The sequence below is a fragment of the Schistocerca cancellata genome, chromosome 8, assembly GCF_023864275.1.
Source record: "Schistocerca cancellata isolate TAMUIC-IGC-003103 chromosome 8, iqSchCanc2.1, whole genome shotgun sequence".
Classification (NCBI taxonomy): domain Eukaryota; kingdom Metazoa; phylum Arthropoda; class Insecta; order Orthoptera; family Acrididae; genus Schistocerca; species Schistocerca cancellata.
Window position 1 is genome coordinate 358,722,718 of NC_064633.1, and position 16,216 is coordinate 358,738,933.

The 16,216-nt window shown below is 39.2% G+C and overlaps 1 protein-coding gene across 1 annotated transcript in view; it reads left to right on the forward strand.

The window, feature by feature from the left end:
- Positions 1 to 16,216, forward strand: part of LOC126094671 (cytochrome P450 4C1-like) — a 48,652-nt gene that overhangs the window by 18,444 nt on the left and 13,992 nt on the right. The window contains exons 5-6 of the mRNA XM_049909181.1: positions 14,610 to 14,679; positions 14,953 to 15,079. Coding sequence (XP_049765138.1) covers positions 14,610 to 14,679; positions 14,953 to 15,079 — 197 coding nt within the window. The remainder of the gene's footprint in view (positions 1 to 14,609; positions 14,680 to 14,952; positions 15,080 to 16,216) is intronic.

Below are 16,216 nucleotides of genomic sequence, written 5' to 3' on the forward strand. Positions count from 1 at the left end.
TGTGTAACAGTAAGCTCTTTGAACGTCAACGAAGGTCAAAAAGGTGGCATGAACGTCCATTTTCAGAAGGTGTTCGAAGTGAATGACCATTGGTATCAATGCAGTTCTTATCATGGATAGGGTGATATTCCTTATGAGTTCGGCATTTATCGAAGCACTTGCTCTGACAATTCTCTCTCGTATATCGTGCAAATAGTAAATATTCGCGAATACGGTATATTCATCTAATGTGGCATTGACATGTAAACAACATTCGACGGATTCGCAATACAGCACTAATACGAACGGTAAGACTAGTATCGCCGAATCAAGCGAATGTGACTTATGTATTCCTTCGAAGAACAATTCGATTTGCTTCACATTTACGGAGAATTCCAACGAAATTCGGTTACAGCTAGAGACTTATACGCTGAAAGATATCCTCAACTTAATCGCCCTACTCATCGTACATTAAAATATGTGCATGATAAATTAAGAACGACTGGATCTTTAACGCATCAGAAACACATCCGCCAAAGGAAAGTTACTAACGAGGAAACGGAAATTGGTATTCTTGCCACGGTGGTTCGAGATTCTTGTGTTAGTTCGCTTCAAATCGCAAGGGAATCTGGCATGAGACAGACTGATGTTGTTCGTGTTGAAACGTCCCCTTCTGAACATTTATACAGGACTGTGCTTAAACTGACACACAATATTTTTAGCGCAACGCAATCTGACTTTCAGAAATCCCTACAAAAGAATGGCCCTGACTAACATTAACCTATGCGTTTCACAAATCACTTACCTCACAAAAATCTTCATTGCTCGAACTACTGCAATACTGCGAGCGCCACTACTGCCAGCTAAATAAAAGATTCAAACTACTGAACGCACTAACTACTGATAGGCATAGTTAGCAAATGAAAGATTTTGATAGAGAACAAACAATGTATTTACCTTAATAGTGTTGAAAAATCATAATATACATAGCATTTCATAATATCCAGTATTACAAATTTCAAAACTCCGCCATCTCTCTCCCCACATCCACCACTGCTGGCGGCTCACCTCGAACTGCGCAACGCTACGCGCTGTTCACATCCAGCTGCCCAACGCTACAATGGCAGACAACAATGCAAACTAGCCACAGACCACACACAGCACAGTCAGTGATTTTCATACCGAGCGCTACATAACGTTGCCGATAAGAAAACATAAACAGCCTACTTACATAGCCCCCATGCTCCCCACAAAAAATTTTACAAATTTTTTTGGGCAGTGGCCAATAATGATTTGATAAAATTTTTCATAATTACAATAACAAAGATATCAAATGCACACACTTATTGATACAATGTTGGTCAAAACCTATAATTTTCTCACAGTCCATAAAGACAGTCATGATCATTCATCACAGTAAAACTGCCGTTTCCTTTCTCAAAGTCTGAACAATAAAAGAAAATGCATATGGAAGTATTGGATTTCCATGCAGTCTTAAGGAAGTAGTGTTGTCCTTCCAACAGAAAGACAGTGCTGACTCTCGACATGCAGACAGGTAATGGTACACAACAGAGCAAACCCACAGCAGAGTCTGTCGCAGTTTTGAAGAATATTGGTAGGTAGGTCATCATAGAGCAGACCCACTATAGTCTTGGTAGCGAGTATGGTATTGGTGGGCCACCAGAGGTGCAGACCCACTGCAGTCCTTGTAGAAATAATGGTATTGGTGAGTCAGCAAAGGTGTAGACCCACTGTAGTCCTTGTAGAAATAATGGTATTGGTGGGTCATCAAAGATGCAGACCCACTGAAGTCCTTGTAGAGATGGCCAGCAGCCATCTGTTGTGACTGTACAGGTGCACAATCACCATTGAAGAGTCTTGCGGATAATATAGCAAGTTCATAACCACCACTTGTGCGCTCACAAACGTTTTTGAATTGTCCTTAGAACCAGCAATGCTGTTATCCAGTCCCTTGCTGAATTATTAACACATGTGCAAACACTAACAGTCCCTACTTCTCACATATTGTCCATATACTATGACCAACAGAAACGTGTGCAGTGAAATGGAACTTACAAGTTAATAATATGATGAACTGGTGTCAATTACAATTTTATAACATAATAATACAATTACAAAGGTACAAAATACATCATTAAAGAACATAACAATACAGATAACATTCGTAGTACAAGCTTTACAAAAGAATCGAAATAACATATACATCAGTGTTACAGGAATTATGACATGAGTACATACATAAAAGATCAGAATAACTTTTGAAACATCAACTTTACACATGAGCATTAAAATAAAACAGAATAAATAATGTCTAAACATCTTTACAAAGAAAGTAACATATTATCAGAAAAATTCTACAACATAGCTCCCATTAGCTAAACACATAAAGACAGGAAAAAGACAAATAAACAAGGGTACATAAACACATGGTGGGATAACACAAGGAAAGGACAGATTTTGTTTTATTGCAGTATTTTGCAAACAAAACTTTCTTTGCTTCTTCGAGATCTCCCCTCATTCATCATTATTCCCAAAAAGTCCTATCTATACCTTCTTCCTGTATTCTATTTCTATTTCTTTCAAAATAATTATTTCTGATTGTACAATACTCATTTTGGCCCAAATCTTTTTCATATAACTTCGCAATGCATTCTTTACCTATTCTCCATAGTCAGTTTCTTATATAGTCTACCCCTCTGAAGCTAACTTAAATCTACTGAGCTCAGATGCTAAACTAAGGGACGAGGCAATAGAGCAGCACAAAACAATTAATGCAAACAGCATAAAAATGCAGATTTGCGAAGCAAGCAGCATTATAGTAATTAGCAAAGCAATTGCAATATTACAACTAATATAAGGCAATGTCCAGCAAACAAGAAAAATAAATCAGTAGTAAACTGGCTTAGAAGAGTAACACAAAGTCAAATTCAGTAACACTATGCCTGCCAAACAGCAGCAGCAAATGAAATAACTTATATATAAACATGATATAGCTCAAGCGGAAAAAATATTACAGTAAAAATGGCCATGTTCAATACCTATGTCACATCTTAACACTAGAAAGATGCATCACAAAAACTTACTCTACCAAAAAAAATTACCAAGTACTTGAAAAGAAAATTATGTATGCAGTTACTGTTATTAATCCCTTATTATTGTTCTTTCCATTTCAAGTGCAGATCTGTTGGCAAAAAGTGTTCACATTAGCAAATGCACTTAATTTTATTTTATAAAGCCAATGCTGCAACACAGCTGGAGACCAGATATTAAACAAAATGAGCAATCTCTCAACTAGAAAGACAATAGATGTAAATGTTTCTCATCATTTCATTAGGCATTTTAGTAAATATCATAAATTAAGAGCTCCACAGTGCAATCATATGTTTTCAAGTTTGAGCGTGTCGTATTTGCGATGCTTTCGACAAAGAAATGTCAATAGCGAGGATAATGGCTTCTTTTTTTTTCTACCTGTGCCTCTGAAAGCCACACACTAATGGCTTTTTTCCAGGCGACTGTCGCACAGCTGCCCACGTAATGCGTCGTGCCCACTACGGATTACATGAAGGTCACTTAACTTTCTTGCCGAAATATTTACGACACCAGTTTCCACTACAGTGACAGTCTCATATACGAAATTTCACGGGTCGAGAATTTGCGTTGCAAATGTCTAGAAACAAAATCTTATGAATATAACAGTGTCCAAAAAATTTTCGCCGGCATTGTGATACATTCACGCATTTACACACATTTCATAACTCTTAAAATACGATTCTTGGTTTCCAACATCCTTTTTCACAAGTCAGAGTCCCTAACCACTATTCATTAATCCTTACCTTAATACACATATATATATTCGTCGAAACGTCAATCTTGCGATGACACTTCAATATTTCATCATAATAAATACATAGCATAATCAAATTCCTCATACAGGCTTATTCCTCATATCAGCTTATTGATCATAAACATACCTCAACAGCATAATACACATCGTTGTCGTAATAAGAACATCATAATACCTCAATCAAATCTCAAAAACGTCGTAGCTTTCTGCAATAATTTCAAAACCTAAAGAAAATTCTCTGCTCATTTCAGTAGTGTCATCTACCTCAAACGTACTTTAAAAATCGTGATCCCATATCAAATATATCATTCAAAGCTCTCATAATATCACAATGGGTCTGAAAAAATATGAACAGTTCACAAAGTACAGACAAAATACAGTTTATAAGTGTGAAGTTATCCAACTGTGTAATTACGTAAACATTTGTCACTGATGTAATAAAAAAAATGTTTGTCTCTCAGTTAAATGATCAGATAGCTGTGTAATTTGTGTGTTACAGAAATATGGTACCGATGTGTTAAGTTGTATAAGCAAATACCATATTAGCTAGGGCTCCTTGTGCTTGCCAAACACATGATACTCAAAGTAAGCGTGTACCCCACTGAGAATTAATGTAATTATACCCTCAGGTGTTACAGATTACAGCAATGGAATGAAATGTATCACGGAAAACTTCCTTTGTAATCATTGTACTTCAAATATCTTTAAAAATAAATGATTTAAGTACAAAATTAATCACTCAAATACGTGTCCTGTAGCGCTAAATGTGCGTCTTGTTGTAAGATAATCTCTGTGGAAGTGTCGTAGTTATCGTCCTCCGAAAGCTAAGTTCTGCATAAGCCAATGTACTTACCTCATGATACACAAAAGTGAAATGCTTTGCGTGTAGATATCTTAGTTATTACGCTTATTGCTGTGATGATTAAAGTACTGTGCTGTAACGTATTGTTGTGCTACGGAAAAGGCTGTCTCCTTGTAGCTATACCACAAAAGTTACTACTAAAACATGTTTTACTTTCCAGAATAATTCAGAAAAACTGTGCAGATATAAAACAGATACACCGCAAAAGCAACATTGTAAATTGTCACTCATTAGTAGCGTCATGATAAAATCGTGTAGCTGTCACCTAAACAGTCATCTGGTATTTCACAGAAAGTACTTTAAGTCCAGAATGTATTTTCAAGTAAACCAAATGTTGCATTAAAATCTCATTATCAGTACCAGTATATGTCCTAAGTATGTAAGCCTGATAGTCGTTACGTAATCGTGGAACTAACAAGCAAGAATGTACAAATACAACACTGTGTCGTCTGTTCACTATAACAATGCATTCATAATTTCTGTTTAAAAATGTTCCCTAGGTTCTAGACTGGATATTTAACTTCTAACATTGTTGCATGTTAACAGATTCTAAGTCTGACAATGCATACTAGAAACGTGAAGTGAAACGTTTTATGGCAAAGACAAAGTTAAAAAGCAGATTATTTTTCAATAAATGGTTTTACATGTGAAATGTGGTGTAACCCTTAGCTCTTCCTAGTACGCATAGTTTCAGCTTCAGTGGAATTATCATGTGGTATATGGTACATCGGTAAAGAATACTGGAATTTTTCTCAAGGGTAGCGTCTATATTATTTTTCTCTGAGCCAGCCGGCGCACGCGGCTGCCTGCAGTGTGAGTCATTGTCTGTCTCTTTGTGGCACGCATCGTTATTGGGATTAGGAGACCTAACTTCTACAAATTCACCTTGACGAGAAGGCTCTGCCCTGTTTGAAGCTCGCCAGTTCTGATGGAATTCAGGTCTGTCGTTTTGTTGGTAGTTTACATAGTTTCTTGTTTGTCAGTCATGTGGTGGAGAATTTCTCCCGGAATCATAACTGCGCACTGAACTGTTGCGTCTTAAGTTATTCTGTCTCCCTTGATAATAATTGTTTTTGTTCCCATATTGTCTGTTCCTATGGTAATCTCTGTCATGTTCATTACTACAGAAATGCGATCTTTCTCTGCAACTATTATTACTCTGCCAGTGGTTGTCATATGGGTGGTGTCTGTTTTGGTCACGATTTGCATTGTAAGAATAGCCTTGTCGTATATTATTTCTGTCATCGCGGAATTGTGACGGATGTGATCTGTAATTGTTGTGCTCCTGTTTTCGCGTTCCGCAATTGTCAGTGTCAATTTCCAGTTCTTGTAACAGTCCCTGAAAAGCTTCAATGTCGTCTTTGCAACGTCCTGCTAAAATAATATGTCGTAAATGTTCAGGCAGTTTGATTAAGCAAATGCGTATGAGTTCTGAGGGGCTGTATGGGTTTGACAGGTACTGATTCTTGTGAAACATGTCTTCAAAATATTTCACAAGACTGGAAAATTCAGATTTTTCGAAATGTTTCATCATTATGATGCTATGTTTTACTCGGTCTTGTGTGGCTTGAGACCAATATGCTGAGAGGAAGGCATGGTAAAATTCTCCTTCACTGTGGCAATCGTGAATGACCGATCGCATTCTTACAGCTGGTTCATTCTCTAAGTAGCCACACATAAATTCTAATCTGTGTTCTAATGACCAGTTGGGAGGAAAACAATGAGAGAATTGATGGAGCCATACTTGTGGATGAATGTCGTTGGCAGAATTCTTAAACGTTTTGAATTTACGTGTAGTAATGAACAGCTTATAGTCAAAATCATCGTGTCGGCGAGTAGCATATCTGTCATTGTTACGTCGTGTCGGCGGTTCCATCTCAAAATTCGGTGTACCTTGCCAATTTCTTTTATAATATCTTAAGTGCCCTGAGTTATTATTTTGTGGCTGTTCCGTATTTCTATGTCCCTCTTCCCGTATTGGAGCGCGAGTGGCCTCTGAAATACGTAATTCTTGTATTACCTGTGTCAGCTGATCTTGTACTTCCCGGATTTCTCTTTGGTGTTGCGTATTAATTTGATTCTGATTTTCTTTGAATTTCCTAATTTGTTCGCACTCTTCTGAGTCAGTGATGGCTACAGGTCTTGTGTCATTCAGATCATCTACCTTTGCAGATAAGTTAGTGAACTGATCCGAAAGTTCGGCTACTTTCTCCGATAGTGTACTTATTTCCTCAGTGTGTTTTTCTGGACCAAGTTTCAGAGTGTCCATTTGTGTTGAAATCGTATCTACTGTGTCCTTTAAGTTTTCTTGAGTTTTTGCAAGTTGCGTAACCGAATCGGTAGATGCAACTGAGTCAATTTTAGCTTGCAAGGTGTCGTGATTTTCATGAACAATAGTTTGGAGTTCTTCTATGGCTGCTTCGTAATTCTGTAATGCATTTTCATGCCGCGAAAAAATAGGTTGAAAATGCTCACAAATTTGTGTTTTTACATCATTACAGACTTTTTGCCATTTTGATTCAATGTTATGTAACTCAGTAGTTAAATCTTCACGTGTTTGTTCAAGCTTATGTTCCACTGAGTCTAACTTTTGAAGCTTTTGTTCCATTGTGTCTAACTTTTGAAGATTTTGTTCCATTGTGTCTAACTGTTGCTCTGTTTGTCTCTGGTGGTGTTCCATTGTGTCTAACTTTTGAAGCTTTTGCTGTGTTTGTCTCTGATTTTGTTCCATTGTGTCTAACTTTTGAAGTCTTTGCTGTGTTTGTCTCTGATTTTGTTCAATTTGTTGCATTAACTGTAATAACAATGCATTAGTGTCTGGAATCTGTTCCTTTACGTTTTTCGGCAGTGCATTTGCACCGGCAACATTCACATTTTGACAAGCAGAAAATGCGTCTTGACTTATTTGAGAAAACGGTGAGGACGCAAAACCTGAATCTACAGTATTTGCAAAATTGTGTCCTGTCATTTCGGATTCCTGAGGCGAGCTGATGCCGACCGATCGATCGATAATGCTTCCCTGTTCACTAATTGTTTCACTGCCTACGGCATTGTTTGCCGCCCGCTCCATTTCCCTATGCACAATTACCAAATTACTACTTCGAATATCTGTTAATTCATTACACAGTGGTGTTGATAAGCTACGCTCGTCGTCACTGTTATTTCTCAGTTTACTTTGGAGCCTAGTGTTACGTTTTTCACACGCCATTATTGTCACAATATTTCACACGACAACACAGAAAAACACAATTTGAAGAGCAAAAATAGGGGAACACATTAACATAGCACTGGAAATAATATCTAGTTAATTGCAAGCGCAGCTGCGAAATACTTGGTGCAAATCTACATGCATGCCACAACTGTTTTACTGTACAACAATGAAAGACTGCAACTACAAAGGAGATTCTCTCTACAATTACGCACTAGCAATAAACAAAATCTACACTAATTACACAAACTACAAGAAAAAAATCAGAAGATTCCAGTGAGGTATTCTCGGCTAAGGGTCGACATATGAAACGTCCCCTTAGAACATTTTATGAATTACTGTGCTGATAAACCTCTTACATTATTTGCTTTTCAAACAGCTGAGCAAAACTGAACGTACTCAAACATTCACTAAAGTGACACACAATATTTTATCGCAAGGCAATCTGACTTTCAAAAAATCCCTACAAAAGAATGGCCCTGACTAACATTAAGCTATACCTTTCACAAATCACTTACCTCACAAAAATCTTCGTTACTCGAACTACTGCAATACAGCGAGCGCCACTACTGCCAGCTAAATAAAAGATTCAAACTACGGAAGGCACTAACTACTGATAGGCATAGTTAGCAAATGCAAGATTTTAATAGAGAACAAGCAATGTATTTACCTTAATAATCATAATATATATGCCATCCAGTCTTACAAATTTCAAATCTCCACAACAATGCAAACTAGCCACAGACTGCACACAGCACAGCCAGTGATTTTCATACCGAGCGCTACGTAACGTTGCCGATAAGAAAACATAAACAGCCTACTTACAGTGTTCTGCATCGCGATAAGTATCATCCTCACCACATCAGCCTCCACCAATAATTAACTGGTACGGATTATATGCGTCGCACTGAATTCTGCCTATGGGCTCAACTTCAGATTCAGAGGGATGACACATTTATTAATTTGATCTTATTTACTGACGAGGCTACACTCGCGAACCATGGAAATGTTAATTTGCATAACATGCATTACTGAGCAACTGAAAATCCATCTTAGGTGCGGCAAGCTGCACACCAAAAACCGTGGTCGGTGAACGTATGGTGTGGGATTTTGGAGGAGAGAACTATAGGCCCCTTCTTCATCGAAGGAAATCTTAATGGTAGGAAGTACACCACATTCCTACAAGAAACATTAGGTCTCTTGTTGGAAGATATACCTTTAGGAACAAGGAACAGAATGTGGTATCAACACGATGGGTGTACGGCACATTTTTCGCTGATTACTAGAAATGAGTTGCAGAGGCAATTCCCAAAACGCTCGATTGGACGCGGAGGCGATGTATCGTGGCCGGCTCGTTCGCCAGACTTGACGCCTCTAGATTTTTTCTTGTAGGGATTCGTAAAAGTCATTGTTTATAAATACGTTCCAACTACACCTGTAGATATTTGAGAGAGAATTGTGAGAGCATGTTCTTCGCTAAGGGCCGATGTGATAAGGAATACCACAAAATCCATGATAAGAAGATGCAGCACTGCATTGATAACAATGCTCATGACTTCGAACACCTTCTGTAAATGGACGTTGACCTTCAAGAACCCCAAGTTACACATCACTGGATTCCTCTCGGTAGCCGCTATCTGCAAATAAGTTCTGAAGCGACCCCACCTAGCAACGAAAAACCAACGTCATTTTACAACCCCCGTTGTCCCATGCAACTCTTGTCCCCCCAAAACTTTTTAGCTCCTATCATACTTCCTGAGTTATTCTCTATATATATATTCTCTCTCTCTCTCTCTCTCTCTCTCTCTCTCTCTCTCTCTCTATATATATATATATATATATATATATATATATATATATATATACGAGGGCTGTCCAGAAAGTAAGTTATGATCGGTCGCGGAATGGAAACGACTATGAAAATCCGATAAAGCTTTGCAAAGATGGGTTTGGCAGTGTCTCTAGTATGACTCTAGGTAGAATTATGTCGCTCTTTTCATTCCTGAGCTCTTAGTGAGCGTGTAAAGATGTTATAGAAAATAGTTTCTCCCGCCAAGTACGAGGGCCTGGTGAGAATTTTTCCCTGAAGCTATGCAACCAACATTACATAACTGTCGTGCGGTTTCTTCTTCGAGACAATTCTCAGCCTCATTCTGCAGGGGCAATGAAGATGTTTCTGCATCGTTTCAATTGGGAATGTTTGGTTAGCCACAATACAGCCCGTAATTGTCTCCCACTGAGTTTCATCTCTGCTCAAACGAACCGCTGGCTATGAAGACAACATTTTGGCACAGACAACGAGCTTTAGGCCAGCGTAGAGAATTGGCGGCAAGCACTGGCGGCTGCCTTCTATGATGAGGGTATTGGAAAGTTGGTACAACGCTACGACAAATGTCTGAGTAAGAACGGTGACTACGTAGAGAAGTAGCTGAAAGGTGTAGCTAACTGTTACAAATGAAACATTTCTGATTTTCACTGTGATTTTCATTTCGCGATCAATCGTAGCTTACTTTCTGGACAGCCCTCATATATATATATATATATATATATATATATATATATATATATATATATATATATATATGTGTGTGTGTGTGTGTGTGTGTGTGTGTGTGTGTGCTGTGTAGAACAGTGTGAAACGGGACTTAAAGAAGTGGTTCTGTAGATAGTAATTTCAGCTGCAACAGATCAAAGAATCGTTCGCTACTAACGGAGTTAGCTCGTTTGATGATGATTTCAATGGAGTGAAATTCTCGTTGTGAGATCTTCAAACAACTGTTTGGACTTACAGATTTAGGCAATGGATATTTTCCGTAAACCACTCAATAAGTGTATTGTGTCTCACTTATTTTTACACCAGAAATCGGGAAGTGACATGTTTTAGACAACCGCTTTCAGTCAGGCGAAAGGTCCCAGTAGTTCGTAGAAGATTGACCTGAATATAATCGTAATCTTCGTAACAACTATACTAATATGACTATTTAGTAACAACTGACTGTAAATTGCAGAGGGAGATTCTATTTCCCCTCAGAACTTAAGGCGAGTAGAATCACTTGTCTCATGGATGATTTATATAAAAGAGTCGAGTGGGACACCTCGTGAACACTGATCGAGTCCTTAGTTTGAAGTGCTCTTGCTGTTTAGAGATACAGATCGAGAGTACAAGTACCGCAAGACAGTCTTAAATTGAAATTGAGAACAACCTTTTTGTACTTGTATGTTGGAGATGGAGCATGTGCTTTTCATACACCACTGTCTGCAGCAATTTGTCAGCACACTGCCAAAGGACTGACTTCCTCAGAGAGTTCTCACAGAAAACACATCGAGCAAATGTGCTGAACGGGACGACCGGCCTTACGAGATATAACCATAGGTATGTTTCAACTAGTCACTCCCCCCCCCCCCCCCTCCCGTACGAGAGTGTTTAGTTACCGGCACTGCCAGGGCTTTTCCCTTTATGGGAAGACTTGAAAGGCGTGAGGAGTTACCTGATTGAGAAGTAGCGGCTCCAACTGAAAAACCGACAGCGGCCCGGAGAGCGGTGTGCTGACACCACGCATCATCCAAATGTAGTCATTGGCTGCGAAAAACACAGCGTTCCTTCAGTGGCAGCGTTCTGTCAGTGCCGAATAACCGTCTCTGGCCAGAGCAGCGGAGATTAACGTTTCACCTTTCCTCTACGGTCAGCGTTCCTAAACGCTGACGTTGTGTGGATATCGACTAACTTCGATGGGCTGTAGCGAGATGTCTCGAGGTTCAAACTGTACGTCATGTGTTATCCGGTGTCGACGTTATAGGATGCAGTTCCTGCCTGTAGACTGTCCTTCTGCAGTAAACGTGAAACACAATTTTGACGTAACAACTGCAGTAAGTGGTCTTTACAGCATTGCTGCGGCGGGCATGAACGCTTTCTAAGTTGTCTTAGGTCCTGAATACTGTCGGTCTCATTGTAAAATTCCTCTTGCAGTCCGCCAGTGGACAAACGCAATTTTCCTAACGAAATGGTGGAATAGCGGCAAGCGTTGGCCTCTGTATCTTCGACGCCATGTGGAGTTGTCGGATGACGTTGTCGGCGATTGGTTCCTATTCCCAAATTGTTTCTGAAGGCGCTGTCTGTAACCTCTCGAAGTTAATCATTATCCTTTTGTTCAGAACTATACATAAAGCAACCTTCAACTCTAGTTGAAGTAACAATTTACGTCCATATTTACAGATATTTTAGTAACACTTTTTCTAGCCTGTATATGTTTTGCTTTACCACCGATGCGGCATAACGTGGATGAGAATATTTTCAGGTAAAAGGTGTATGGGATAGAGGTATAAAAAAAATGGTTCAAATGGCTCTGAGCACTATGGGTCTTAACTTCTGAGGTCATCAATCCCCTAGAACTTAGAACTACTTAAACCCAACTAACCTAAGGACAACACACACATCCATGCCCGAGGCAGGATTCGAACCTGCGACCGTAGCGGTCGCACGGTTCCATTCTGTAACGCCACCCCGGCCGGCGATAGAGGTATATACAAACAACTCCTTACAACGAATGAAATGAATATATTATGTTGTTGGGTAAATACGCAGTTGGTAGGGAGACTCTTCAAGACGTGCTCCTCGTCGTTTCATGTACATCACTGAGTAGTATGGCGTATGCGCAGTAATGAGAGGGCACAATTATCTCGACATGTCAATGAACTATGCAGTTCCACAGATGCCTCCCGAGTCATTTCCCAGTAGTAAAGTGCCCCCCCCCCCCCCCCGACCCATTATTATGGTGATGTCACCATATCGCTCCATGAGACGTTTCCGGTGCTGGGGCAGAAAAGGGGGATCCCATTTCCTGGTCCCCTCTGTCTTCCGATCTGACTCCACTGGATTTCAGTGCGTGGGAGCTTATTAAGGATGTTGTTTTCAGCAAAACTGTTCGATGTCTGGCAGACCAGAGACAACGGATCTACGATGCAGTAGAGGCCATAACACCCTCATGCTTATGAACATGTGCTCGAAATGGAGTACCGTTTCGATACCTGTCGAGCTCCAGACGGTGGCCACGCTGAAGTGTACATACATGCGTAAAAATGTTTGAGGTCCTGCATGCAATGTTAGAGAAATGTAGTTACAAACCTCAACAGATACTGAAATATAGGCAGAAGTTTTTTAATGATGCTGCTGCCATTTGACTCTAATAATTTTTATTTTATTATTATACGATCCAGATTTCAGTCTTAGGCAAGTACAAAAACAATAGAAGTATAAATCACAAAAACAAGAAACAGGATAACCATGAAAAATACTATAAAAATACAGTGATTATTTATTTCCTTTATATTTCGGAATACGTCAGACAGATATGAATTACAAGTTCTTGTAGATAAAGCGTACCTGGTCATAGGCCCGATCTGTAATTAATAAAAGTGAGAACAAGTCTAAAATGCCTGAATGCATAGCAGACCTTCATTTCTGGACCCTAAAGCATAGCTGTTATATGAACTGCTAACCAGTAAACAGGTATGCGTCACAGTATTCTTTGTGGAAAATAAGCGACATGGGCATAGATGAAGTGATCTTCCAGAGATCGTCAGAGAGACATCGCAGTGTGCTCAATGTGATATGTGGTGTGCTAGGGAGCAAGACAGCTGAACTTTTTATTTCGTGTGATGGTTACGTCATCTCTGTATTTATCGGTACTTAACAGTGTTTACATGGAGGTCCATTATTAGAGTTCACATGTAAACATCGTCAAGAGTCGTGTCATGATATATTTGTAACAATCATGGAATTTCTACCTCATAATACAGTTAATTGTGTAAATCAGGATGCGCTGTATAGGCGAGTAGTAATATGTATCGCATTACGCAGACACTCCCATATGTCCCTCTTAGCAGCACAGTCCACCAAGAAAACCACAACACAGTGGTGACGGAATGGAGGGAAGGGGGAAGGAACATGGATGCAGCTGTGGAGTCAACAGAAAGTGAGAAGTAATTCAAACCAGATAGACGTGACACTGGAAGGGAGGGACCGGGAACAGAGGGGGAAGGGGTAGTCTGAAGAAGTGGGTCCCCAAAGGATGGGAACCACAATTCACGAGATTATTGGACTCAAATCCATTCTATCTGACGAAAAAATAAAACTTCTGTAGAGTCCATGTTATAACACTTATTGAAGCACTAATAAAAGTAGTGTACTCTCATCCATAACATGCATTGTGAAATAGCTTGAGTAAGTTCTTCGTCAACATCTGCACTGCAATTTGCATGCGGTTAAGAAAATGGTAAAATTCCATAAGAAAATAAATGCACAGTATAAAGTATTTTCTCAAGTATAAAACAACAATTGTTCGGTCACTCTGATAATAGTATCTAAAAATTCAGTGGTTAAATCTGTAGGTTATTCATTAAACTGGCAACGTATGAGACAAGCTAAATGATCGAGTAATACCAGACAATTTCTATCGATGATATAACCATAAAATAAAAATTATTATAGCCAAACGGTGGAAGCATCATTCAAAAAATTTACGATTACTATGGCTCCAGCCAAAATAAAAATTATCAAATGTTTTTGCATATCTCTAGCCCCGACACTCTGTATAATGACTGCCACTATAAGCAACCCATTCAGCTGTTCCCAATTTTTTTAAAGTTCTTGGAGTGGTAATGTTAACTGTACAGCTGATTCGTCTTTTTTTTTCTAGAAACGGCGATGGGAACTTCTGTAGACGCCCAGAGAGGCTCTCAGTCTGCGTACGTGTCTGCCGTCTACAGGTAAGCTTTCGCAGCTTTTTGTTTGGGTCTATGAATTAATTTATACTTTCGTCTTAGCACCCCATGCACCTTGTAAGTCGGAAAGAAATGGAAATTGTACGATACTTGCATCTAATCACACGTCAAGATTCAGTACCCAGAAACTTCATTTATAAGAATAAGCAAGTCCTTTAATGAGCTGATTCTAGATATGCCAGTAGTATCAGAAAGATTTACCGGAGCAACCATAAACTGATCAAAGTTTTAAAAGAGGGTAATTTTGCTTCTTTTCAGTACCAGTGAGATGACCATTAAGCGAGGTCTGTCGCCATGGCTACACAGCGATTTTATCTACAAGAAGACTGCTGCGGGAAAACAGTTCTTTAAGAATGTGGAAATCCTACAAGGGTTCACTAAAAAGGTACTTTCATACTAAAACGCCACAAGTAAGAAGAGCATGTCCGAATGTGCAACTTAACGTAAATACTCAGAATGTATACAGCAAGCTGAATGAATGCGACGTGTTTCAAGAACGCAAGAAACCGTGGACTGTGTTTATAATGATAACAAAAGTCATGTGTGGGTAGCAAAAATTTCTCAAACCCTGCAGAGCAACAGGTCGAACTGAGCTTGAAATATAGATTTTAGTATGTCACTCAATTGTGTTGCAGCTCAGTACGAAATATCATCTGCTGTGTGACTGGCGAGTGGTGACGCACCAATGTCTAGGCACCCTACGCTCAAATATTTTCAGTGATACATTATAGAGTAAAATAATGCTCTACTTACAAAATTATAAGCCACGCTGTGACTAAGTCATGGTCACAGCTCCGCAGAAAGAGCAAAGTTTCTCTTTTACACCGGTATCATTCTAACTAAATATTCCTTTCATTTGGTACGTCTTACATGGAATTCGTTCTCTAAAGTTAAAACCTTCCACATCTCATTTCCTCAAGTGTTCACCACATAAACTGAGAGAAGCAAACTGACCGGAGCACAAACATTCTCATCCTAGTCTCTGAATTTCAGAACCTTTGGTGTCGTGGTGTCTACCAGTGTTTGGATCTAATTTTCCTTTCTGATGCATGTAAAATAAAGAAAGAAAGTTTCATCGTTTCTAGAACAGTAGGAGTAATATTTGTAAGCTACATATTTTTGAACGAAGAATTATATTAGCCGTAGGGAAAGTGAATAGAACACTTGTATTCGTGAATGTTGCAGTGCATCCGTAAAGTTAACAGCATGCAAGACACTACTGCGAGATATTGTGGAGTGTCGGTAAAGTCTTTGGGATTTAATTCGGCCAGGAATCACAGAAGACATCGGATGAATTCAGAGCACTCTAACAGGATCGTAACACGACCGTCAGTATAGGCCGGAAGAAAGCCCAACGGAAATGTTCAATGAACTCAAACGGTTGAGGGGCTGCATTCTTTGCACGAAACAATGACGAGTAAAGTTAGAGCACCGGTACCCAAGGTAGATTGTGCTTCACTTTTGCTTCGTCCATCATACATCTCGTACAGGCTCAAAGAGAATTACTTAAGAAAGATTTATT